The 27,934-nt window shown below is 46.8% G+C and overlaps 1 protein-coding gene and 1 non-coding gene across 2 annotated transcripts; one reads left to right on the top strand and one right to left on the bottom strand.

Annotated features, from left to right (window-relative positions):
- Positions 1-14: 14 nt before the first annotated feature.
- Positions 15-27,934, bottom strand: nicn1 (nicolin 1). Its single transcript, XM_041891901.1, has 8 exons — positions 27,716-27,934; positions 27,521-27,593; positions 21,600-21,745; positions 21,125-21,298; positions 5,132-5,245; positions 4,862-4,930; positions 1,053-1,157; positions 15-790 (listed from the first exon to the last, which is right to left on the bottom strand). The coding sequence occupies exons 3-8, from the start codon at positions 21,729-21,731 to the stop codon at positions 749-751; spliced, it is 636 nt and encodes a 211-aa protein (XP_041747835.1). The 5' UTR covers positions 21,732-21,745; positions 27,521-27,593; positions 27,716-27,934; the 3' UTR covers positions 15-748.
- trnav-uac lies at positions 4,502-4,575 on the top strand. Its single transcript has one exon. It is a non-coding gene; the product is annotated as a tRNA-Val (tRNA).

The following is a 27,934-nucleotide window of genomic DNA, read 5'->3' as shown; positions in this document are numbered from 1 at the left end:
GAGACAATCTTTCGAACGTTCCTTTTCAATATACATTTATTTCATTCGTTCTGTAAAAGACCGACCAAATGGTCTGCACCCAACGGCTGGTTAATCTACGTACATACGACTGCTTGTAGGATACAGGAATATCATTTGAATATAATAACAGAACCCATCTGTTGAATGAATGACTTTCTATATGAGCCTTTATGATGTCGTCTTGTAAGGCCCATAATATGTTACGTCAAAAGGTTGGGCGTCCATGAATAAGTATAGCATATCAATTCCTTCACCTCATTCTTCAGTACAATGTTGATGGAAATTATGTTTTGCATTGAAGGGTAATTAGACATTCGTATTATTCATGAATAACTTACAATAAGAGAGTTGGAGACGGCAAACCACCAACAACAGCAGCCAGCATGCTATATCCACATCTCAGATAGTTAGTTCACAGCGTCTCCTTAGCGCTCACTACTGCCCTCATCTGGCTGAAGGCCAACATGCATCTCTCTTCTGTTGGACTTCTATAATAAACAACGTTACAATCATGAGTGGCAAAGGTGGGCAAGTTGTTAAAAAATAAACAAAACAAAAAACAAACTATTCAAAGTTTAGTTTTTCACAAATAAATATACTTTTCATAAAACTTAAATATAACAGGCAATTAATCAAATACACTTTGGGAGAGCAATGGTGATTTTCACATTTTACCAGCAACACCATAGATGGCTCCATGTAAAATTAACCTCCAGTCAATTCCTTGTTAAGTGAAGGACAGCAAGTTGATATCGTAGCAGCCATCAACCTGCCCAGAAACACACAAGCATGAAAATGAAATGAGTTGACCATAAACGAGCTGAAAACAAAATGGAATCGATACCAACTGACAAAGACTTGGGTCCAGGACATTAATGCAGATTAGTTTGGATTGAAACATTGTTAACCGATAAAAGGTGTTGTAGCATACAGACCCATCTTTACTTTCTAGATCTTTCTGTCCCACTACCCCAGGAAAAGTGATTTGCGTTTGACTCCACGTTTAAATGAACAGTAAGAACACGTCTTACATCGAAGCGTCCTATGGAAGCAGTGGTCTGGTTGGTCTGCATGACCTCTGTTAACGCCCACATCTGCTGAATACTGGAAGATACCGTCTGAGGATCTGGAAGACCCTAGAGACACAACAACGATATACAATATTGTAACATATATTATTTTCTCTTTTATGTAGCTATGTTGTATAAAGGGTTAGGGTTTTTATGAAGGTTATTGACCAGGAAGATGGCTATCGGTGTTTGTCTGAGGATCTGGAACGTCCTAGAGACACAGCAACACAATAAATACTGTGTTTCCATATTCTCTTTTCTGTGTGTTTTATAAAGGTCTTTGACCAGTAAGACAGTTATTTTTTTTGTTAGCCCCTTAGAGAACTTCTCCCAGAAGAGGACAGTGTGTATGTGTGTGTGTGTGTGTATGTGTGTATGTGTGTATGTGTGTGTGTGTGTGTGTGGAGGAGAATTCCTAATAGATCCCCTGCACTCCCTTATGGTCAGGATTTGGAATGATGAAGTCATGAAGATCTTCCCAGCGAACTGAAAGATGCCATAATTTTTCACCATCTTCAAGAAAGGGGACAAGTTGGACTGTGGCAAATACAGCGGAAACTCCCTTCTTGCCACCGCAGGCTAAACACTTGCGAGAATCCTACTTAACAGACTCCAATCCCTTGCCAAAAAAACTGTGGCTTTCAACCCAGCAGAGGAACTTCAGCCCGTTAACGCAAAGAGAAGTGCCAGGAGCAAAGACTACAGCTATACATGGCCTTCTTCAATCTGACCAAGGCCTTTGACTCTGTTAACCGTGAAGCCCTGTGGAGAATCCTCCCGAAGATATGTCCGCCCTACAAAATGAGTTAACATCTTCCACTTCCTGCATGAGGGTATGAAGGCTGTCATTCTCTCTGGTGGCGAAACCACAGAGTCAATCGAGATAAGGAGCAGATTAAAGCAAGGCTGCATCACCGCACCAACTCTCTTCACCATCTTCCTGGCTGGAAGGATCTACCTGACAGAATAGACCCAGAGGCATGTATATCACCTACAGGACAGACGGGAACATGTTCAATATCAACCATTTCAGAGCCAAGTCAAGAACCACAACCACTTCTGTTGTAGAATTTCAGTATGCAGTCACTTGATGCCCAAGTCAATGACTGCTCAGAAGCTGACCTCCAGGCCATCGTCAACATATTCCCAGAAGCATACAGAAGGATGGGTCTAACACTCAATACCAGTAAAACTAAGATCATCTTCCAGCAAGCTCCGGGAGCACACCGGTCACCCACCTAGATCCCAGCCAAAGATGTAATGCTTGAAAACGTGCCCACCTCTCTAGCAATATCCTAATCGATGATGAAATCCAACATCGGATTGCTCCAGCTAGTTCTGCATTTGGTAAACTTATTCCTACCCTGCTATACGGCACTGAAACTTGAAAGGTTTATCGCAAACACATCAAGTCCCTTTCACCAACACTGCCTCAGGAAGATACTGGAAGACAGACAACCAAACATCAGTGTCCTGGAGAGAACCAACTCCTCAGGAAGATACTGAACATCAGCTAGGAAGAGAGACAATCAAACATCAGTGTCCTGGAGAGAACCAACTCCTCAGGAAGATACTGAACATCAGATAGGAAGACAGACAACCAAACATCAGTGTCCTGGAGAGAACCAACTCCTCAGGAAGATACTGAACATCAGATGGGAAGACAGACAACCAAACATCAGTGTCCTGGAGAGAACCAACTCCTCAGGAAGACACTGAACATCAGCTGGGAAGACATCCAACCAAACATCAGTGTCCTGGAGAGAACCAACTCCTCAGGAAGATACAGAACATCAGCTGGGAAGACATCCAACCAAACATCAGTGTCCTGGAGAGAACCAACTCCTCAGGAAGATACTGAACATCAGATGGGAAGACAGACAGACAACCAAACATCAGTGTCCTGGAGAGAACCAACTCCTCAGGAAGATACTGAACATCAGCTGGGAAGAGAGACAATCAAACATCAGTGTCCTGGAGAGAACCAACTCCTCAGGAAGATACTGAACATCAGCTGCGAAGACAGACAACCAAACATCAGTGTCCTGGAGAGAACCAACTCCTCAGAAAGATACTGAACATCAGATGGGAAGACAGACAACCAAACATCAGTGTCCTGGAGAGAACCAACTCCTCAGGAAGATACTGAACATCAGCTGCGAAGACAGACAACCAAACATCAGTGTCCTGGAGAGAACCAACTCCTCAGGAAGATTCTGAACATCAGATGGGAAGACATCCAACCAAACATCAGTGTCCTGGAGAGAACCAACTCCTCAGGAAGATACTGAATATCAGATGGGAAGACAGACAACCAAACATCAGTGTCCTGGAGAGAACCAACTCCTCAGGAAGACACTGAACATCAGCTGGGAAGACATCCAACCAAACATCAGTGTCCTGGAGAGAACCAACTCCTCAGGAAGATACAGAACATCAGCTGGGAAGACATCCAACCAAACATCAGTGTCCTGGAGAGAACCAACTCCTCAGGAAGATACAGAACATCAGCTGGGAAGACAGACAACCAAACATCAGTGTCCTGGAGAGAACCAACTCCTCAGGAAGATACAGAACATCAGCTGGGAAGACAGACAACCAAACATCAGTGTCCTGGAGAGAACCAACTCCTCAGAAAGATACAGAACATCACCTGGGAAGACAGACAACCAAACATCAGTGTCCTGGAGAGAACCAACTCCTCCAGTGTGGAAGCCACCATTATGAAACCTCAACTCCGATTGGCAGGTCACCTCGCAAGGATAAGCAACTCAAGGCTTCCCAAAAACGTCTCCTACTCCCAGCTCAAAGATGGAATCCGTGCCCCTGGAGGTCAGAAGAAGTGTTTCCGTGACAACCTCAAAGCACACCTGAAGAAAAGCCATAGGGATCCTAACAATAGGTAAACCCATGTCCTTGACAGATCCTCATGGAGTACCAAAATCATCAATGGAACACAACTCTTCCTGGCAGAAAGAAGAAAACTACTAGCTGGGAAAAGCGATAGGATGAACTACCCTGCCCCCAATGAGACAAGCTCTGACCATCCTTGCCCCCACTGACACAAGATCTGATCATCCTTGCCCCCACTGAGACAAGATCTGACCATCCCTGCCCCCACTGAGACAAGATCTGACCATCTCTGCCACACTGAGACAAGATCTGACCATCCCTGACCCCACTGAGACAAGATCTGACCATCCCTGACCCCACCGAGACAAGATCTGACCATCCCTGACCCCACCGAGACAAGATCTGACCATCTCTGACCCCACTGAGACAAGATCTGACCATCCCTGACCCCACTGAGACAAGATCTGACCATCCCTGACCCCACCGAGACAAGATCTGACCATCCCTGACCCCACCGAGACAAGATCTGACCATCCCTGCCCCCACTGAGACAAGTAGTCCCGTGTAGCTCAGTTGGTAGAGCATGGCGCTTACAACGCCAGGGTTGTGGGTTCGATTCCCACGGGGGACCAGTATGAAAATGTATGCACTCACTACTGTAAGTCGCTCTGGATAACGGCGTCTGCTAAATTACGTAAAAGATCCGCCCCCACTGAGACAAGATCTGCAGGTCACAGATTGGCCTATTCAGCCATGGCCGGCCAGCCAGACCTGTGAAAACTGGAGGGAAATCATACTTGACTACGAGGGATCCCAAAGGAAGCTGTGTAGGAGTTAGAATACTGGAATCCAGTCTAAAAGGGCTGATAGTTATAAAGTTATATTGAAGAGAACCAACTGGTTGATAAGAGCCTTACCTGTAAATCACACAGTTGGTCAACCTGTGTGAGGTCTGACAACCAATCAGGAATGTCCCACTCTGAATCCTGGAAGAAGAGAGAGAGAGAGTGAATGAATGCACTTTATTGTGGAAATAACTTCAACGGCAGTGTTTCTCAACTCCACTACTCAGCACCCCCAACCTTAGACAGTTATGCTGCAGGCCTGATGATCAGAGGCACATTGATCATGTTTTCTTTCTATTTGATCATACAGTACAACCCTCTATACATTTTTCAGTGACTTACCTCATTTAAACAGGGGTGTAGTTTAATCTCCTCCACAGTGAAATTCAGCCAGGCTGACGAAGGCTGTCGCAGGATCAGTCTCACTGAAGTCACATGATCTGGCTCCATCAGCATCTAACAACCATAACACATTATCTGGCTCCATCAGCATCTAACAACCATAACACATTATCTGGCTCCATCAGCATCTAACAACCATAACACATTATCTGGCTCCATCAGCATCTAACAACCATAACACATTATCTGGCTCCATCAGCATCTAACAACCATAACACATTATCTGGCTCCATCAGCATCTAACAACCATAACACATTATCTGGCTCCATCAGCATCTAACAACCATAACACATTATCTGGCTCCATCAGCATCTAACAACCATAACACATTATCTGGCTCCATCAGCATCTAACAACCATAACACATTATCTGGCTCCATCAGCATCTAACAACCATAACACATTATCTGGCTCCATCAGCATCTAACAACCATAACACATTATCTGGCTCCATCAGCATCTAACAACCATAACACATTATCTGGCTCCATCAGCATCTAACAACCATAACACATTATCTGGCTCCATCAGCATCTAAATACCATAACACATTATCTGGCTCCATCAGCATCTAACAACCATAACACATTATCTGGCTCCATCAGCATCTAACAACCATAACACATTATCTGGCTCCATCAGCATCTAACAACCATAACACATTATCTGGCTCCATCAGCATCTAACAACCATAACACATTATCTGGCTCCATCAGCATCTAACAACCATAACACATTATCTGGCTCCATCAGCATCTAACAACCATAACACATTATCTGGCTCCATCAGCATCTAACAACCATAACACATTATCTGGCTCCATCAGCATCTAACAACCATAACACATTATCTGGCTCCATCAGCATCTAACAACCATAACACATTATCTGGCTCCATCAGCATCTAACAACCATAACACATTATCTGGCTCCATCAGCATCTAACAACCATAACACATTATCTGGCTCCATCAGCATCTAACAACCATAACACATTATCTGGCTCCATCAGCATCTAACAACCATAACACATTATCTGGCTCCATCAGCATCTAACAACCATAACACATTATCTGGCTCCATCAGCATCTAACAACCATAACACATTATCTGGCTCCATCAGCATCTAACAACCATAACACATTATCTGGCTCCATCAGCATCTAACAACCATAACACATTATCTGGCTCCATCAGCATCTAACAACCATAACACATTATCTGGCTCCATCAGCATCTAACAACCATAACACATTATCTGGCTCCATCAGCATCTAACAACCATAACACATTATCTGGCTCCATCAGCATCTAACAACCATAACACATTATCTGGCTCCATCAGCATCTAACAACCATAACACATTATCTGGCTCCATCAGCATCTAACAACCATAACACATTATCTGGCTCCATCAGCATCTAACAACCATAACACATTATCTGGCTCCATCAGCATCTAACAACCATAACACATGATCTGGCTCCATCAGCATCTAACAACCATAACACATGATCTGGCTCCATCAGCATCTAACAACCATAACACATGATCTGGCTCCATCAGCATCTAACAACCATAACACATGATCTGGCTCCATCAGCATCTAACAACCATAACACATGATCTGGCTCCATCAGCATCTAACAACCATAACACATGATCTGGCTCCATCAGCATCTAACAACCATAACACATGATCTGGCTCCATCAGCATCTAACAACCATAACACATTATCTGGCTCCATCAGCATCTAACAACCATAACACATTATCTGGCTCCATCAGCATCTAACAACCATAACACATTATCTGGCTCCATCAGCATCTAACAACCATAACACATTATCTGGCTCCATCAGCATCTAACAACCATAACACATTATCTGGCTCCATCAGCATCTAACAACCATAACACATTATCTGGCTCCATCAGCATCTAACAACCATAACACATTATCTGGCTCCATCAGCATCTAACAACCATAACACATTATCTGGCTCCATCAGCATCTAACAACCATAACACATTATCTGGCTCCATCAGCATCTAACAACCATAACACATTATCTGGCTCCATCAGCATCTAACAACCATAACACATGATCTGGCTCCATCAGCATCTAACAACCATAACACATGATCTGGCTCCATCAGCATCTAACAACCATAACACATGATCTGGCTCCATCAGCATCTAACAACCATAACACATGATCTGGCTCCATCAGCATCTAACAACCATAACACATGATCTGGCTCCATCAGCATCTAACAACCATAACACATGATCTGGCTCCATCAGCATCTAACAACCATAACACATGATCTGGCTCCATCAGCATCTAACAACCATAACACATGATCTGGCTCCATCAGCATCTAACAACCATAACACATTATCTGGCTCCATCAGCATCTAACAACCATAACACATTATCTGGCTCCATCAGCATCTAACAACCATAACACATTATCTGGCTCCATCAGCATCTAACAACCATAACACATGATCTGGCTCCATCAGCATCTAACAACCATAACACATGATCTGGCTCCATCAGCATCTAACAACCATAACACATGATCTGGCTCCATCAGCATCTAACAACCATAACACATGATCTGGCTCCATCAGCATCTAACAACCATAACACATGATCTGGCTCCATCAGCATCTAACAACCATAACACATGATCTGGCTCCATCAGCATCTAACAACCATAACACATGATCTGGCTCCATCAGCATCTAACAACCATAACACATGATCTGGCTCCATCAGCATCTAACAACCATAACACATGATCTGGCTCCATCAGCATCTAACAACCATAACACATGATCTGGCTCCATCAGCATCTAACAACCATAACACATTATCTGGCTCCATCAGCATCTAACAACCATAACACATTATCTGGCTCCATCAGCATCTAACAACCATAACACATTATCTGGCTCCATCAGCATCTAACAACCATAACACATGATCTGGCTCCATCAGCATCTAACAACCATAACACATTATCTGGCTCCATCAGCATCTAACAACCATAACACATGATCTGGCTCCATCAGCATCTAACAACCATAACACATTATCTGGCTCCATCAGCATCTAACAACCATAACACATTATCTGGCTCCATCAGCATCTAACAACCATAACACATTATCTGGCTCCATCAGCATCTAACAACCATAACACATTATCTGGCTCCATCAGCATCTAACAACCATAACACATTATCTGGCTCCATCAGCATCTAACAACCATAACACATTATCTGGCTCCATCAGCATCTAACAACCATAACACATTATCTGGCTCCATCAGCATCTAACAACCATAACACATTATCTGGCTCCATCAGCATCTAACAACCATAACACATTATCTGGCTCCATCAGCATCTAACAACCATAACACATTATCTGGCTCCATCAGCATCTAACAACCATAACACATTATCTGGCTCCATCAGCATCTAACAACCATAACACATTATCTGGCTCCATCAGCATCTAACAACCATAACACATTATCTGGCTCCATCAGCATCTAACAACCATAACACATTATCTGGCTCCATCAGCATCTAACAACCATAACACATTATCTGGCTCCATCAGCATCTAACAACCATAACACATTATCTGGCTCCATCAGCATCTAACAACCATAACACATTATCTGGCTCCATCAGCATCTAACAACCATAACACATTATCTGGCTCCATCAGCATCTAACAACCATAACACATTATCTGGCTCCATCAGCATCTAACAACCATAACACATTATCTGGCTCCATCAGCATCTAACAACCATAACACATTATCTGGCTCCATCAGCATCTAACAACCATAACACATTATCTGGCTCCATCAGCATCTAACAACCATAACACATTATCTGGCTCCATCAGCATCTAACAACCATAACACATTATCTGGCTCCATCAGCATCTAACAACCATAACACATTATCTGGCTCCATCAGCATCTAACAACCATAACACATTATCTGGCTCCATCAGCATCTAACAACCATAACACATTATCTGGCTCCATCAGCATCTAACAACCATAACACATTATCTGGCTCCATCAGCATCTAACAACCATAACACATTATCTGGCTCCATCAGCATCTAACAACCATAACACATTATCTGGCTCCATCAGCATCTAACAACCATAACACATGATCTGGCTCCATCAGCATCTAACAACCATAACACATGATCTGGCTCCATCAGCATCTAACAACCATAACACATGATCTGGCTCCATCAGCATCTAACAACCATAACACATGATCTGGCTCCATCAGCATCTAACAACCATAACACATGATCTGGCTCCATCAGCATCTAACAACCATAACACATTATCTGGCTCCATCAGCATCTAACAACCATAACACATTATCTGGCTCCATCAGCATCTAACAACCATAACACATTATCTGGCTCCATCAGCATCTAACAACCATAACACATTATCTGGCTCCATCAGCATCTAACAACCATAACACATTATCTGGCTCCATCAGCATCTAACAACCATAACACATTATCTGGCTCCATCAGCATCTAACAACCATAACACATTATCTGGCTCCATCAGCATCTAACAACCATAACACATTATCTGGCTCCATCAGCATCTAACAACCATAACACATTATCTGGCTCCATCAGCATCTAACAACCATAACACATTATCTGGCTCCATCAGCATCTAACAACCATAACACATTATCTGGCTCCATCAGCATCTAACAACCATAACACATTATCTGGCTCCATCAGCATCTAACAACCATAACACATGATCTGGCTCCATCAGCATCTAACAACCATAACACATGATCTGGCTCCATCAGCATCTAACAACCATAACACATGATCTGGCTCCATCAGCATCTAACAACCATAACACATGATCTGGCTCCATCAGCATCTAACAACCATAACACATGATCTGGCTCCATCAGCATCTAACAACCATAACACATGATCTGGCTCCATCAGCATCTAACAACCATAACACATGATCTGGCTCCATCAGCATCTAACAACCATAACACATGATCTGGCTCCATCAGCATCTAACAACCATAACACATTATCTGGCTCCATCAGCATCTAACAACCATAACACATCTGGCTCCATCAGCATCTAACAACCATAACACATGATCTGGCTCCATCAGCATCTAACAACCATAACACATGATCTGGCTCCATCAGCATCTAACAACCATAACACATGATCTGGCTCCATCAGCATCTAACAACCATAACACATGATCTGGCTCCATCATCATCTAACAACCATAACACATGATCTGGCTCCATCAGCATCTAACAACCATAACACATGATCTGTCTCCATCAGCATCTAACAACCATAACACATGATCTGGCTCCATCAGCATCTAACAACCATAACACATGATCTGGCTCCATCAGCATCTAACAACCATAACACATGATCTGGCTCCATCAGCATCTAACAACCATAACACATTATCTGGCTCCATCAGCATCTAACAACCATAACACATGATCTGGCTCCATCAGCATCTAACAACCATAACACATTATCTGGCTCCATCAGCATCTAACAACCATAACACATTATCTGGCTCCATCAGCATCTAACAACCATAACACATGATCTGGCTCCATCAGCATCTAACAACCATAACACATTATCTGGCTCCATCAGCATCTAACAACCATAACACATGATCTGGCTCCATCAGCATCTAACAACCATAACACATTATCTGGCTCCATCAGCATCTAACAACCATAACACATGATCTGGCTCCATCAGCATCTAACAACCATAACACATTATCTGGCTCCATCAGCATCTAACAACCATAACACATTATCTGGCTCCATCAGCATCTAACAACCATAACACATTATCTGGCTCCATCAGCATCTAACAACCATAACACATTATCTGGCTCCATCAGCATCTAACAACCATAACACATTATCTGGCTCCATCAGCATCTAACAACCATAACACATTATCTGGCTCCATCAGCATCTAACAACCATAACACATTATCTGGCTCCATCAGCATCTAACAACCATAACACATTATCTGGCTCCATCAGCATCTAACAACCATAACACATTATCTGGCTCCATCAGCATCTAACAACCATAACACATTATCTGGCTCCATCAGCATCTAACAACCATAACACATTATCTGGCTCCATCAGCATCTAACAACCATAACACATGATCTGGCTCCATCAGCATCTAACAACCATAACACATTATCTGGCTCCATCAGCATCTAACAACCATAACACATGATCTGGCTCCATCAGCATCTAACAACCATAACACATTATCTGGCTCCATCAGCATCTAACAACCATAACACATGATCTGGCTCCATCAGCATCTAACAACCATAACACATTATCTGGCTCCATCAGCATCTAACAACCATAACACATGATCTGGCTCCATCAGCATCTAACAACCATAACACATGATCTGGCTCCATCAGCATCTAACAACCATAACACATGATCTGGCTCCATCAGCATCTAACAACCATAACACATGATCTGGCTCCATCAGCATCTAACAACCATAACACATTATCTGGCTCCATCAGCATCTAACAACCATAACACATGATCTGGCTCCATCAGCATCTAACAACCATAACACATGATCTGGCTCCATCAGCATCTAACAACCATAACACATTATCTGGCTCCATCAGCATCTAACAACCATAACACATGATCTGGCTCCATCAGCATCTAACAACCATAACACATTATCTGGCTCCATCAGCATCTAACAACCATAACACATTATCTGGCTCCATCAGCATCTAACAACCATAACACATTATCTGGCTCCATCAGCATCTAACAACCATAACACATTATCTGGCTCCATCAGCATCTAACAACCATAACACATTATCTGGCTCCATCAGCATCTAACAACCATAACACATTATCTGGCTCCATCAGCATCTAACAACCATAACACATTATCTGGCTCCATCAGCATCTAACAACCATAACACATTATCTGGCTCCATCAGCATCTAACAACCATAACACATTATCTGGCTCCATCAGCATCTAACAACCATAACACATTATCTGGCTCCATCAGCATCTAACAACCATAACACATTATCTGGCTCCATCAGCATCTAACAACCATAACACATTATCTGGCTCCATCAGCATCTAACAACCATAACACATTATCTGGCTCCATCAGCATCTAACAACCATAACACATTATCTGGCTCCATCAGCATCTAACAACCATAACACATTATCTGGCTCCATCAGCATCTAACAACCATAACACATTATCTGGCTCCATCAGCATCTAACAACCATAACACATTATCTGGCTCCATCAGCATCTAACAACCATAACACATTATCTGGCTCCATCAGCATCTAACAACCATAACACATTATCTGGCTCCATCAGCATCTAACAACCATAACACATTATCTGGCTCCATCAGCATCTAACAACCATAACACATTATCTGGCTCCATCAGCATCTAACAACCATAACACATGATCTGGCTCCATCAGCATCTAACAACCATAACACATTATCTGGCTCCATCAGCATCTAACAACCATAACACATGATCTGGCTCCATCAGCATCTAACAACCATAACACATTATCTGGCTCCATCAGCATCTAACAACCATAACACATGATCTGGCTCCATCAGCATCTAACAACCATAACACATTATCTGGCTCCATCAGCATCTAACAACCATAACACATGATCTGGCTCCATCAGCATCTAACAACCATAACACATGATCTGGCTCCATCAGCATCTAACAACCATAACACATTATCTGGCTCCATCAGCATCTAACAACCATAACACATGATCTGGCTCCATCAGCATCTAACAACCATAACACATTATCTGGCTCCATCAGCATCTAACAACCATAACACATTATCTGGCTCCATCAGCATCTAACAACCATAACACATGATCTGGCTCCATCAGCATCTAACAACCATAACACATTATCTGGCTCCATCAGCATCTAACAACCATAACACATTATCTGGCTCCATCAGCATCTAACAACCATAACACATTATCTGGCTCCATCAGCATCTAACAACCATAACACATTATCTGGCTCCATCAGCATCTAACAACCATAACACATTATCTGGCTCCATCAGAATCTAACAACCATAACACATTATCTGGCTCCATCAGCATCTAACAACCATAACACATTATCTGGCTCCATCAGCATCTAACAACCATAACACATTATCTGGCTCCATCAGCATCTAACAACCATAACACATTATCTGGCTCCATCAGCATCTAACAACCATAACACATTATCTGGCTCCATCAGCATCTAACAACCATAACACATTATCTGGCTCCATCAGCATCTAACAACCATAACACATTATCTGGCTCCATCAGCATCTAACAACCATAACACATTATCTGGCTCCATCAGCATCTAACAACCATAACACATTATCTGGCTCCATCAGCATCTAACAACCATAACACATTATCTGGCTCCATCAGCATCTAACAACCATAACACATTATCTGGCTCCATCAGCATCTAACAACCATAACACATTATCTGGCTCCATCAGCATCTAACAACCATAACACATTATCTGGCTCCCATCAGCATCTAACAACCATAACACATTATCTGGCTCCATCAGCATCTAACAACCATAACACATTATCTGGCTCCATCAGCATCTAACAACCATAACACATTATCTGGCTCCATCAGCATCTAACAACCATAACACATTATCTGGCTCCATCAGCATCTAACAACCATAACACATTATCTGGCTCCATCAGCATCTAACAACCATAACACATTATCTGGCTCCATCAGCATCTAACAACCATAACACATTATCTGGCTCCATCAGCATCTAACAACCATAACACATTATCTGGCTCCATCAGCATCTAACAACCATAACACATTATCTGGCTCCATCAGCATCTAACAACCATAACACATTATCTGGCTCCATCAGCATCTAACAACCATAACACATTATCTGGCTCCATCAGCATCTAACAACCATAACACATTATCTGGCTCCATCAGCATCTAACAACCATAACACATTATCTGGCTCCATCAGCATCTAACAACCATAACACATTATCTGGCTCCATCAGCATCTAACAACCATAACACATTATCTGGCTCCATCAGCATCTAACAACCATAACACATTATCTGGCTCCATCAGCATCTAACAACCATAACACCCATACTGAACTAATCAGGAAATATGGTTTCCACATCAAACACCCATACTGAACTAATCAGGAAACATGGCTTCCACAAGTCATGTAAATTAGCTTAACAGCTACTTGAAGTAAGCCAAACTATAATTTGGTTTACCTCCAAGATTAACTTTTAAAAAATTAAGCAAACCTGAGCTGTGATCCTTTATTTAAAAAAAGAAGATACATTTACATAATGCAAATGCATTGTCACTCATATCACATCAAGGTTTCTTAAGATTCCATATGAAATGGCTCAGGAGCATTTGGTGATGAATATTTTAGCCAGATGTAGAAATAAAGCCGTCATCAGAATACACCTCCTAATGTCTTACCTGTACTGCTGTCTGTAGACAGAGACGTAGTCCTTCTCCCTCCCTCCCTCCCTCCCTCCCTCCCTCCCTCCCTCCCTCCCTCCCCTAACCTGCTGTCTGTAGACAGAGCAGTAGTCCTTCTCCCTCCCTCCCTCCCTCCCTCCCTCCCCTAACCTGCTGTCTGTAGACAGAGACGTAGTCCTTCTCCCTCCCTCCCTCCCTCCCTCCCCTAACCTGCTGTCTGTAGACAGAGACGTAGTCCTTCTCCCACCCTCCCTCCCCCCTCCCTAACCTGCTGTCTGTAGACAGAGACGTAGTCCTTCTCCCACCCTCCCTCCCTCCCCTAACCTGCTGTCTGTAGACAGAGACGTGAGTCCTTCTCCCACCCTCCCTCCCTCCCCTAACCTGCTGTCTGTAGACAGAGACGTAGTCCTTCTCCCTCCCTCCCTCCCCTAACCTGCTGTCTGTAGACAGAGACGTGAGTCCTTCTCCCTCCCTCCCTCCCCTAACCTGCTGTCTGTAGACAGAGACGTGAGTCCTTCTCCCTCCCTCCCTCCCTCCCTCCCTCCCTCCCCTAACCTGCTGTCTGTAGACAGAGACGTAGTCCTTCTCCCTCCCTCCCTCCCTCCCTCCCTCCCCTAACCTGTTGTCTGTAGACAGAGCAGTAGTCCTTCTCCCTCCCTCCCTCCCTCCCTCCCCCTAACTTGTTTTCTGTAGACAGAGCAGTAGTCCTTCTCCCTCCCTCCCTCCCTCCCTCCCTCCCCTAACCTGTTGTCTGTAGACAGAGACGTAGTCCTTCTCCCTCCCTCCTCCCTCCCTCCCTCCCTCCCTCCCTCCCTCCCTCCCCCTAACCTGTTGTCTGTAGACAGAGCAGTCCTTCTCCCTCCCTCCCCCCTCCCTCCCTCCCTCCCTCCCTCCCTCCCTCCCTCCCCCTAACCTGTTGTCTGTAGACAGAGACGTAGTCCTTCTCCCTCCCTCCCTCCCTCCCCCTAACCTGTTGTCTGTAGACAGAGCAGTAGTCCTTCTCCCTCCCTCCCCCCCTCCCTCCCTCCCTCCCTCCCTCCCTCCCTAACCTGTTGTCTGTAGACAGAGCAGTAGTCCTTCTCCCTCCCTCCCCCCTCCCTCCCTCCCTCCCTCCCTCCCTCCCTCCCTCCCTCCCCTAACCTGTTGTCTGTAGACAGAGACGTAGTCCTTCTCCCTCCCTCCCTCCCCTAACCTGTTGTCTGTAGACAGAGACGTAGTCCTTCTCCCTCCCTCCCTCCCTCCCCCCTCCCTAACCTGTTGTCTGTAGACAGAGACGTAGTCCTTCTCCCTCCCTCACCCCCTCCCTCCCTCCCTCCCTCCCTCCCCTAACCTGTTGTCTGTAGACAGAGACGTAGTCCTTCTCCCTCCCTCCCCCCTCCCTCCCTCCCTCCCTCCCTCCCTCCCTAACCTGTTGTCTGTAGACAGAGACGTAGTCCTTCTCCTCCCTCCCCCCTCCCTCCCTCCCTCCCTCCCTCCCTCCCCTAACCTGCTGTCTGTAGACAGAGACGTGAATCCTTCTCCCTCCCTCCCTCCCTCCCTCCCTCCCCTAACCTGTTGTCTGTAGACAGAGCAGTAGTCCTTCTCCCTCCCTCTCCCTCCCTCCCTCCCTCCCTCCCTCCCTCCCTCCCTCCCTCCCCCTAACCTGTTGTCTGTAGACAGAGACGTAGTCCTTCTCCCTCCCTCCCCCCTCCCTCCCTCCCTCCCTCCCTCCCTCCCTCCCTCCCCTAACCTGCTGTCTGTAGACAGAGACGTGAGTCCTTCTCCCTCCCTCCCTCCCTCCCTCCCTCCCTCCCTCCCCTAACCTGTTGTCTGTAGACAGAGCAGTAGTCCTTCTCCCTCCCTCCCTCCCTCCCTCCCTCCCTCCCCCTAACCTGTTGTCTGTAGACAGAGACGTAGTCCTTCTCCCTCCCTCCCTCCCTCCCTCCCTCCCTCCCTCCCTCCCCCTAACCTGTTGTCTGTAGACAGAGCAGTCCTTCTCCCTCCCCCCTCCCTCCCTCCCTCCCCTAACCTGTTGTCTGTAGACAGAGACGTAGTCCTTCTCCCTCCCTCCCTCCCTCCCTCCCTCCCCTAACCTGTTGTCTGTAGACAGAGCAGTAGTCCTTCTCCCTCCCTCCCCTCCCTCCCTCCCTCCCTCCCCTAACCTGTTGTCTGTAGACAGAGCAGTAGTCCTTCTCCCTCCCTCCCCCTCCCTCCCTCCCTCCCTCCCTCCCTCCCTCCCTCCCCCTAACCTGTTGTCTGTAGACAGAGACGTAGTCCTTCTCCCTCCCTCCCTCCCCTAACCTGTTGTCTGTAGACAGAGACGTAGTCCTTCTCCCTCCCTCCCTCCTCCCCTAACCTGTTGTCTGTAGACAGAGACGTATTCCTTCTCCCTCCCTCCCCTCCCTCCCTCCCTCCCTCCCTCCCTCCCTCCCCCTAACCTGTTGTCTGTAGACAGAGACGTAGTCCTTCTCCCTCCCTCCCCCCCCCCCCCTCCCTCCCCCTAACCTGTTGTCTGTAGACAGAGACGTGAGTCCTTCTCCCTCCCTCCCTCCCTCCCTCCCCTAACCTGTTGTCTGTAGACAGAGACGTAGTCCTTCTCCCTCCCTCCCTCCCTCCCTCCCCTAGCCTGTTGTCTGTAGACAGAGACGTAGTCCTTCTCCCTCCCTCCCTCCCCTAACCTGTTGTCTGTAGACAGAGACGTGAGTCCTTCTCCCTCCCTCACCCCCTCCCTCCCTCCCCCTACCTCCCTCCCTCCCTCCCTCCCTCCCTCCCTCCCTCCCCCTAACCTGTTGTCTGTAGACAGAGACGTAGTCCTTCTCCCTCCCTCCCCTAACCTGTTGTCTGTAGACAGAGCAGTAGTCCTTCTCCCTCCCTCCCTCCCTCCCTCCCCCTAACCTGCTGTCTGTAGACAGAGACGTGAGTCCTTCTCCCTCCCTCCCCCCTCCCCCTCCCTCCCTCCCTCCCACCCTCCCTCCCCCCTCCCCCTAACCTGTTGTCTGTAGACAGAGACGTAGTCCTTCTCCCTCCCTCCCTCCCTCCCTCCCTCCCTCCCCTAACCTGCTGTCTGTAGACAGAGACGTAGTCCTTCTCCCACCCTCCCTCCCTCCCTCCCCCTAACCTGTTGTCTGTAGACAGAGACGTAGTCCTTCTCCCTCCCTCCCTCCCCCTAACCTGTTGTCTGTAGACAGAGCAGTAGTCCTTCTCCCTCCCTCCCTCCCTCCCTAACCTGCTGTCTGTAGACAGAGACGTGAGTCCTTCTCCCTCCCTCCCCTCCCCCCTCCCTCCCTCCCTCCCTCCCACCCTCCCTCCCCCCTCCCCTAACCTGTTGTCTGTAGACAGAGACGTAGTCCTTCTCCCTCCCTCCCTCCCTCCTCCCTCCCTCCCTCCCCTAACCTGCTGTCTGTAGACAGAGACGTAGTCCTTCTCCCACCCTCCCTCCCTCCCTCCCCTAACCTGTTGTCTGTAGACAGAGACGTAGTCCTTCTCCCTCCCTCCCTCCCTCCCTCCCCTAACCTGCTGTCTGTAGACAGAGCAGTGAGTCCTTCTCCCTCCCTCCCTCCCTCCCTCCCCTAACCTGTTGTCTGTAGACAGAGCAGTAGTCCTTCTCCCTCCCTCCCTCCCTCCCTCCCCTAACCTGCTGTCTGTAGACAGAGCAGTAGTCCTTCTCCCTCCCTCCCTCCCTCCCCTAACCTGTTGTCTGTAGACAGAGCAGTAGTCCGTCTCCCTCCCTCCCTCCCTCCCTCCCCTAACCTGTTGTCTGTAGACAGAGCAGTAGTCCTTCTCCCTCCCTCCCTCCCTCCCTCCCCTAACCTGCTGTCTGTAGACAGAGACGTAGTCCTTCTCCCACCCTCCCTCCCTCCCCTAACCTGCTGTCTGTAGACAGAGACGTGAGTCCTTCTCCCTCCCTCCCTCCCTCCCTCCCTCCCTCCCTCCCTCCCTCCCTCCCCCTAACCTGTTGTCTGTAGACAGAGCAGTAGTCCTTCTCCCTCCCTCCCTCCCTCCCTCCCCTAACCTGCTGTCTGTAGACAGAGCAGTAGTCCTTCTCCCTCCCTCCCTCCCTCCCTCCCTCCCTCCCTCCCCTAACCTGTTGTCTGTAGACAGAGCAGTAGTCCTTCTCCCTCCTCCCTCCCTCCCTCCCTCCCTCCCCCTAACCTGTTGTCTGTAGACAGAGCAGTAGTCCGTCTCCCTCCCTCCCTCCCTCCCTCCCTCCCTCCCTCCCTCCCCTAACCTGTTGTCTGTAGACAGAGCAGTAGTCCTTCTCCCTCCCTCCCTCCCTCCCTCCATCCCCTAACCTGTTGTCTGTAGACAGAGCAGTAGTCCTTCTCCCTCCCTCCCTCCCTCCCTCCCTCCCCCTAACCTGCTGTCTGTAGACAGAGACGTGAGTCCTTCTCCCACCCTCCCTCCCTCCCCTAACCTGCTGTCTGTAGACAGAGACGTGAGTCCTTCTCCCTCCCCCTCCCTCCCTCCCTCCCTCCCCTAACCTGCTGTCTGTAGACAGAGACGTAGTCCTTCCCTCCCTCCTCCCTCCCTCCCTCCCTCCCTCCCTCCCTCCCTCCCTCCCTCCCTCCCTCCCTCCCTCCCCCTAACCTGCTGTCTGTAGACAGAGACGTAGTCCTTCTCCCTCCCTCCCTCCATCTTATATGATCTTTACCACCTTTTATCATTAAACCACCCACCCCCCTCACTCCCTCTCCATGCCTCCATCTCTCTCTCCCTCCCTCCCTCCCTCCCTCCCCTAACCTGTTGTCTGTAGACAGAGCAGTAGTCCTTCTCCCTCCCTCCCTCCCTCCCTCCCCTAACTTGTTTTCTGTAGACAGAGCAGTAGTCCTTCTCCCTCCCTCCCTCCCTCCCTCCCTCCCTCCCTCCCCCTAACCTGTTGTCTGTAGACAGAGACGTAGTCCTTCTCCCTCCCTCCTCCCTCCTCCCTCCCCTAACCTGTTGTCTGTAGACAGAGACGTAGTCCTTCTCCCTCCCTCACCCCCTCCCTCCCTCCCTCCCTCCCTCCCCCTAACCTGTTGTCTGTAGACAGAGACGTAGTCCTTCTCCCTCCCTCCCTCCCCCTAACCTGTTGTCTGTAGACAGAGACGTAGTCCTTCTCCCTCCCTCCCCCTCCCTCCCTCCCTCCCTCCCTCCCTCCCCCCTCCCCTAACCTGTTGTCTGTAGACAGAGACGTAGTCCTTCTCCCTCCCCCCCTCCCTCCCCTAACCTGCTGTCTGTAGACAGAGACGTAGTCCTTCTCCCACCCTCCCTCCCTCCCTCCCCCTAACCTGTTGTCTGTAGACAGAGACGTAGTCCTTCTCCCTCCCTCCCTCCCTCCCTCCCTCCCCTAACCTGTTGTCTGTAGACAGAGCAGTAGTCCTTCTCCTCCCTCCCTCCCTCCCTCCCTCCCCCTAACCTGTTGTCTGTAGACAGAGCAGTAGTCCGTCTCCCTCCCTCCCTCCCTCCCCTAACCTGTTGTCTGTAGACAGAGCAGTAGTCCTTCTCCCTCCCTCCCTCCCTCCCTCCCTCCCTCCCTCCCTCCCTCCCTCCCTCCCCCTAACCTGTTGTCTGTAGACAGAGCAGTAGTCCTTCTCCCTCCCTCCCTCCCTCCCTCCCTCCCTCCCTCCCTCCCTCCCTCCCCCTAACCTGTTGTCTGTAGACAGAGCAGTAGTCCTTCTCCCTCCCTCCCTCCCTCCCTCCCCCTAACCTGTTGTCTGTAGACAGAGCAGTAGTCCGTCTCCCTCCCTCCCTCCCTCCCCTAACCTGTTGTCTGTAGACAGAGCAGTAGTCCGTCTCCCTCCCTCCCCTAACCTGTTGTCTGTAGACAGAGCAGTAGTCCTTCTCCCTCCCTCCCTCCCTCCCTCCCTCCCTCCCCCTAACCTGTTGTCTGTAGACAGAGCAGTAGTCCTTCTCCCTCCCTCCCTCCCTCCCCCTCCCCCTAACCTGTTGTCTGTAGACAGAGCAGTGTCCTTCTCCCACCCTCCCTCCCTCCCTCCCCCTAACCTGTTGTCTGTAGACAGAGACGTAGTCCTTCTCCCTCCCTCCCTCCCTCCCTCCCCTAACCTGTTGTCTGTAGACAGAGACGTAGTCCTTCTACCTCCCTCCCTCCCCTAACCTGTTGTCTGTAGACAGAGCAGTAGTCCTTCTCCCTCCCTCCCCCCTCACTCCCTCTCCATTTCTCCATCTCTCTCTCCCTCCCTCCCTCCCTCCCTCCCTCCCTCCCTCCCTCCCTCCCTCCCTCCCTCCCTCCCTCCCTCCCCTAACCTGTTGTCTGTAGACAGAGCAGTAGTCTTGTGACCCCTCTTCAGTGTGTGGGCTGGGCATCAAACAGTGGTTCCTCAGACATGTAGCCCACTTAGCTGCCCCCTCCCCATCTCTCCTCAGTAGACGCATCGACACGTATGCTGTGTAGTAGTTCTTAAAGGAGATCTCCTGGATCTAGGAGGGGTGATGAAGACACAGATTAGATGTATGTTACTGTATGTGGACAATGGTTGAGTGGCAATCATGTCTAGCTTGAAAGTTGTAGGAAGAGATAGTTGTTTTGAAACCACTAGAATACCAGGCTTGTTATCGCTAGAAAAGCTGGGCCTCGAAGGAAACTACTTTGAGCTTCAGAGAAGATTTCAAAGTGACTCACTTCCAAAGAAAATAGCCTACTTCACATAGCCTCATTTTACCAAGTGTGTGGAGAGAAAAAAAACTGTGTATGAAAAGGAATCAGGTTTTATCGACTCACGTTGACAGTCTGTCCTATAGGAAGTGTAACATCTACGACATAGACACCGGGACGACTTGAATCAGTCTTAGCATCTTCAATCTGCAGGGTGACAGCAGGCTTCACAGTACAGGGGACAGTGTTGACGCTCATATTATTAGCTACTCCTGTTGGAAGAGCAGGGATGTGATCAGTACATGGGGACAGTGTTGACACTCGTATTAATACTCCTGTTGAGAAAGGACTCAGCAGCAGAATCAAGCAACAATCCTTAACTGTAGGGACCTTAACCCAACACCTTACGACCTCATCAAGAGGTTTGGATCTCTTGGCTTGACGGCTAAGGTGTTGAGTTGACTGTCACTGGACCTGGGTTCAAGTCCTGGTCGAGGCTACAATATAATCAGGGACGTGGTAAGGAGGACAAGCTAGAAAAGCAGGGAAACCACGGTGTATTCATTAGTCAAACACCGTAGTAAAACGTTTTGCAACAAAAGAGAGATTCTGTTGGACAAATTCATTACATTTTACATTTTAGTCATTTAGCAGACGCTCTTATCCAGAGCGACTTACCGTTAGTGCATACATTATTTTTTTATAAAAAATTAAATAAAAAATCGAACCCACAACCCTGGCGTTGCAAACGCCATGCTCTACCAACTGAGCTAAATCCCTGCCGGCCATTCCCTCCCCTACCCTGGACGACGCTGGGCCAATTGCGCGCCGCCCCATGGGTCTCCCGGTCGCGGCAGGCTACGACAGAGCCTGGATTCGAACCAGGATCTCTAGTGGCACAGCTAGCACTGCGATGCAGTGCCTTAGACCACTGCGCCACTCGGGAGGTTAATTCATGTATTACATTTACATTTTAGTCATTTAGCAGATGTATGTAGGTCCCTCCTAGTTTCGTTCCGTTTGCTTCAGCTTGGTGAATACACCCTAGGATTTTGGGTAGGGACAGGGGACAGGGGAGGTTAGCATTTTTGGGGGGGAATGATATTTATGCCTCTAACTTTCTCAATCATCATAATTCACGATGCTTTCAGGATTATCCGTAACCATGGTAGCATCCACATTAATGTAGAAGTGTTTAGAAACATATTCTATTCTTATTTTCAAAAAAGTGACTCCAAAATGATAAAATACATTATTTTACCATTCATTTATATTGGGCACAAAATAATCTGAAACACAACCAAATCAAACAGCAAATGCATTCAACAAGTTTGTAGAGTCACAAGCTTGTTGTAACCATTGTGTGCTATGAAAATGGGACCAAATACTAAACTTTTGACTACTTTAATACACATAAGTGAATTTGTCCCAATACTTTTGGTCCCCTAAAATGGGGAGACTATGTACAAAAAGTACTGTAAACGGTTCACCCGATATGGATGAAAATACCCTCAAATTAACCCTTGACAGTATGCATGTTAACATCATAGTCATTGTATCATTTCAAATCCAAAGTGCTGGAGTACAGAGCCAAAACAACACAAAATGTGTCACCGTCCCAAAACGTTTTGAGCTGCAAAATGTTGAGGCGGCTTATTCTAATGCTTACCCAAAACAAATGCACTAAATCACCGATTTGGCACATCATTGTGTGCACGTTAGGCTACACAGCATGAAATATATTGAGAAAAATTACAGATAGATATAGAACTCAGTTGATTAAACATGAAATGTATTTCAATATGTTTGAAATAGGACTATAGCCTAGGGTACTGCTCATCTCGGTTTTCATTAGAAGCATAATTTTATACGTCGCTTGTTTGTATCAATTCCAAAAGACATAGGCAGCTTTTTATTTTGTAGTGAACTTTGTTCTGAAGTTATCGGCTGTCACAAAGAGACGGATAAACCATGTGATTCTATATTTAGCAGAGATATTCTGTGTATAAAAAGCATCTAACGATGCACTTATCGGTTCTACGAGTGGTCCGAGGAAGGCGTTAGAATACGACCGTTTTCAAGTGCAACATAAATAGTGGCTCTGAGATTTAACGATGCTCCTACGAAGGTTCTAATGATCTAATCAAATCAAATTGTATTTGCCACATGCGCCAAATACAACAGGTGTAGTAGACATTACAGTCAAATGGTTACTTACAAGCCCTTAACAAACAATGCCATTTTTTAAAGAAAAATGTAAAATAAAGTGTTAATTAAGAAAAATCTAAAAATAAAAGCAAATAGCTAAAGAGCCGCAGTAAAATAAAATAGCAGTAGGGAGGCTATATACAGGGGGGTACCGGTACAGAGTCAATGTGAAATAACAGTAGGGAGGCTATATACAGGGGGGTACCGGTGTAGAGTCAATGTGAAATAACAGTAGGGAGGCTATATACAGGGGGGTACCGGTACAGAGTCAATGTGAAATAACAGTAGGGAGGCTATATACAGGGGGGTACCGGTGTAGAGTCAATGTGAAATAACAGTAGGGAGGCTATATACAGGGGGGTACCGGTATAGAGTCAATGGGAAATAACAGTAGGGAGGCTATATACAGGGGGGTACCGGTAGAGTCAATGTGCGGGGGCACCGGTTAGTCGAGATAATTGAGGTCATATGTACATGTGGGTAGAGTTAAAGTGACTATGCATAAATAGTAAACAGAGTAGCAGCAGCGTAAAAGAGGGGGTGGGGGTGCAAATAGTCCGGGTAGCCATGATTAGCTGTTCAGGAGTCTTATGGCTTGGGGGTGAAGCTGTTGAGAAGCCTTTTGGACCTAGACTTCGCGCTCCGGTACCGCTTGCCGTGCGGTAGCAGAGAGAACAGTGTATGACTAGGGTGGCTTGAGTCTTTGACAATTTTTAGGGCCTTCCTCTGACACCGCCTGGTATAGAGGTCCTGGATGGCAGGACGCTTGACCCCAGTGATGTACTGGGCCGTACGCACTACCCTCTGTCTTGGTGTGTTTGGACCATGATAGTTAGTTGGTGATGTGGACACAAAGGAACTTGAAGCTCTCAACCTGTTCCACTACAGCCCCGTCGATGAGAATGGGGGCGTGCTCAGTCCTCTTTTTTTTTCCCTGTAGACCACAATCATCTCCTTTGTCTTAATCACGTTGAGGGAGAGGTTTTTATCTTGGCACCACACGGCCAGGTCTCTGACCACCTCCCTATAGGCTGTCTCATCGTTGTCGGTGATCAGTCCTACCACTGTTGTGTCGTCTGCAAACTTAATGATGGTGTTGGAGTCGTGCCTGGCCATGCAGTCATGGGTGAACAGGGAGTACAGGAGGGGACTGAGCATGCACCCCTGAGGGGCACCCGTGTTGAGGATCAGCGTGGCAGACGTGTTATTACCTACCCTTACCACCTGGGGGCGGCCCGTCAGGAAGTCCAGGATCCAGTTGCAGAGGGAGGTGTTTAGTCCCAGGATCCTTAGCTTAGTGATGAGCTTTGAGGGCACTATGGTGTTGAACGCTGAGCTGTAGTCAATGAATAGCATTCTCACGTAGGTGTTCCTCTTGTCCAGGTGGGAAAGGGCAGTGTGGAGTGCAATAGAGATTGCATCATCTGTGGATCTGTTGGGGCGGTATGCAAATTGGAGTGGGTCTAGGGTTTCTGGGATAATGGTGTTGATGTGAGCCATGACCAGCCTTTCAAAGTGCTACGGGTCGGCAGTCATTTAGGCAGGTTATCTTAGAGTCCTTGGGCACAGGGACTATGGTGGTCTGCTTGAAACATGTTGGTATTACAGACTCAGTCAGGGACATGTTGAAAATGTCAGTGAAGACACTTGCCAGTTGGTCAGCACATGCTCGGAGTACACATCCTATTAATCCGTCTGGCCCCGCGGCCTTGTGAATGTTGACCTGCTTAAAAGTCTTACTCACATCGGCTACGGAGAGCGTGATCACATAGTCATCCGGAACAGCTGATGCTCTCATGCATGCTTCAGTGTTGCTTTCCTCGAAGCGAGCATAGAAGTGATTTAGCTCGTCTGGTAGGCTTGTGTCACTGGGCAGTTTGCGGCTGTGCTTCCCTTTGTAGTCTGTAATAGTTTTCAAGCCCTGCCACATCCGACGAGCGTCAGAGCCGGTGTAGTACGATTCAATCTTAGTCCTGTATTGACTCTTTGCCTGTTTGATAGTTCATCGGAGGGCATAGCGGGATTTCTTATAAGCTTCCGGGTTAGAGTCCCGCTCCTTGAAAGCGGCAGCTCTACCCTTTAGCTCAGTGCGGATTTTGCCTGTAATCCATGGCTTCTGGTTGGGGTATGTACGTACGGTCACTGTGGGGACGACGTCATCGATGCACTTATTGATGAAGCCGGTGACTGATGTGGGGTACTCCTCAATGCTATCTGAAGAATCCCGGAACATATTCCAGTCTGTGCTTGCAAAACAGTCCTGTAGCTTAGCATCTGTGTCATCTGACCATTTTTTTATTAACCAAACTTAGCCTTAAGATGCTTTTGGGAAACCGGGCCCAGATCTGTTTCTATTTGGATACATGTAAAAAAAAAACTGGAATTCCAGATGAATCAGGAAAAATCGTCTGATGATTGAGCAGAAGAATCATGCTTACATCCGCTATGACAGGGGCATTGTCCACCCTCCCTCCCAAAAGCCTGGAAGGGATGAGAGGGCCTAGCCTATGGGCACACTTACACACACTACCTGACACTTACACACACCAACACAGAGGGTTTTCTTTAATGAAAGCTTCTCTAATGTTAAACATGTAAAGTGTGGTGTACCGCAGGGCAGCTCTCTTCGCCCTCTACTCTAGTTTTATCTTATCTTGATTATTGTCCAGTCATATAGTTAAGTGCTGCAAAGAAGGCCCTAGTAAAGCATTGTAATCAGAGGGCTAATATCAATACTATGCATGCCAGTCTCTCTTGAGTTGAGGAAAGAGTTGAGGAAAGACTGACTGCATCACTTCTTGTTTTTATAAGAAACATTAATGTGATGGGAATTACTAATTGTTATACACAGCACTGACACACATACTTCCCCCGACATGCAACCAGGGGTGTTTTCACAGTCCACAGGTCCAGAAAAAAATCTAGTTAACGTACAGTATTATACAGAGCAATGATTGCATGGAACTCCCTTCCATCTCATATAGCACAAGTGAACAGCGAACCTGGTTTCAAAAAACAAATAAAGCAACATCTCACGGCACAATGCCACTCCCCCATGTGACCTACTTGTTGTGTGCATGTACTGTCATGTACACTCCCAGTCAAAAGTTTGGACACTCCTACACATTCAAGGGTTTTTCTTTATTTTTACATTGTAGAATAACAGTGAAGACATCAAAACTATGAAATAACAAAAAAGTGTTAAACAAATCAAAATATATTTTATATTTGAGATTCTTCAAATAGCCACCCTTTGCCTTGATGACAGCTTTGCACACTCTTGCATTCTCTCAACCAGCTTCATGAGGTAGTCACCTGGAATGCATTTCAATTAACAGTTGTGCCTTCTTAAAAGTTAATTTGTGTCATTTCTTTCTTAATGCGTTTGAGCCAATCAGTTGTGTTGTGTTGTATACAGAAGATAGCCCTATTTAGTAAAAGACCAAGTCCATATTATGGCAAGAACAGCTCAAATAAGCAAAGAGAAATTCCAGTCCATCATTACTTTAAGACATGAAGGTCAGTCAATATGGAACAAAAATAAAGAAAAACCCTTGAATGAGTCGGTGTATCCACACTTTTGACTGGTACTGTATGTGTTACTGATAGATGTGGGCACGCACACACACACACGTTAATGTTTTAAATATAAGTAAATTGTAGTCTTTTGTCTGTAATGTATTGTGTGTTATGTGTCAGACCCTAGTAAGACTAGCTGTGCCCTTGAGGTCGGCTAATGGGGACCCTAATAAAATCAAAATCAATGCACACCATTTTTCAAACATCACCAAACTGATATTTACATTTTTATGGCTTTATGAAAAACATACAACACTAACCTTGGTTTATGGCTGCAATGCAAATATGATCAACTTCAGCACCATGGACAGCGAACCAACTACGTATGTGTGGCTGCAGCAAAGATAGAAGACAGTGGGGCAGGTTGGCAAGAAAAAGACAACTGTAAAGAAAGCTGACAAGCCAGCTAACGTTTGCAACATACGCTAGCAAGCTAGCTAACGTTAGCTACTCACCACTGATTGTGGCGTTAGCTAGCTAACCAGTTGGACCGTTTTCCTTCCCTTTGGATGTCAATATAGAACAGCAAGGGTTGCTACGTGTCGATGTCCTAGCTTACTGTGAGTTAACTGTTTTCCCCTCGGTTACAGACGGCGAAATTACTGTAAAAACATATCTAGACGTCGTTGTAGGCCTAGCAGTGGGCATGCTGCCAATGAATTTGCCATTTCCTG

The sequence above is a fragment of the Coregonus clupeaformis genome, chromosome 12, assembly GCF_020615455.1.
Source record: "Coregonus clupeaformis isolate EN_2021a chromosome 12, ASM2061545v1, whole genome shotgun sequence".
NCBI classification, from domain to species: Eukaryota; Metazoa; Chordata; class Actinopteri; order Salmoniformes; family Salmonidae; genus Coregonus; species Coregonus clupeaformis.
This window is presented reverse-complemented; position numbering and strand designations above follow the sequence as displayed.

Bases quoted from the DNA above. Each gene is read 5' to 3' on its own strand.
- nicn1 (XM_041891901.1), bottom strand. From the start codon at position 21,731: ATGAGCGTCAACACTGTCCCCTGTACTGTGAAGCCTGCTGTCACCCTG. The intron at 21,299-21,599 runs GTGAGTCGATAA...CACCCCTCCTAG, and splicing joins CTATAGGACAGACTGTCAAC to ATCCAGGAGATCTCCTTTAA. The intron at 5,246-21,124 runs GTTAGGGGAGGG...TATGGTTGTTAG, and splicing joins GCTCTGTCTACAGACAACAG to ATGCTGATGGAGCCAGATCA.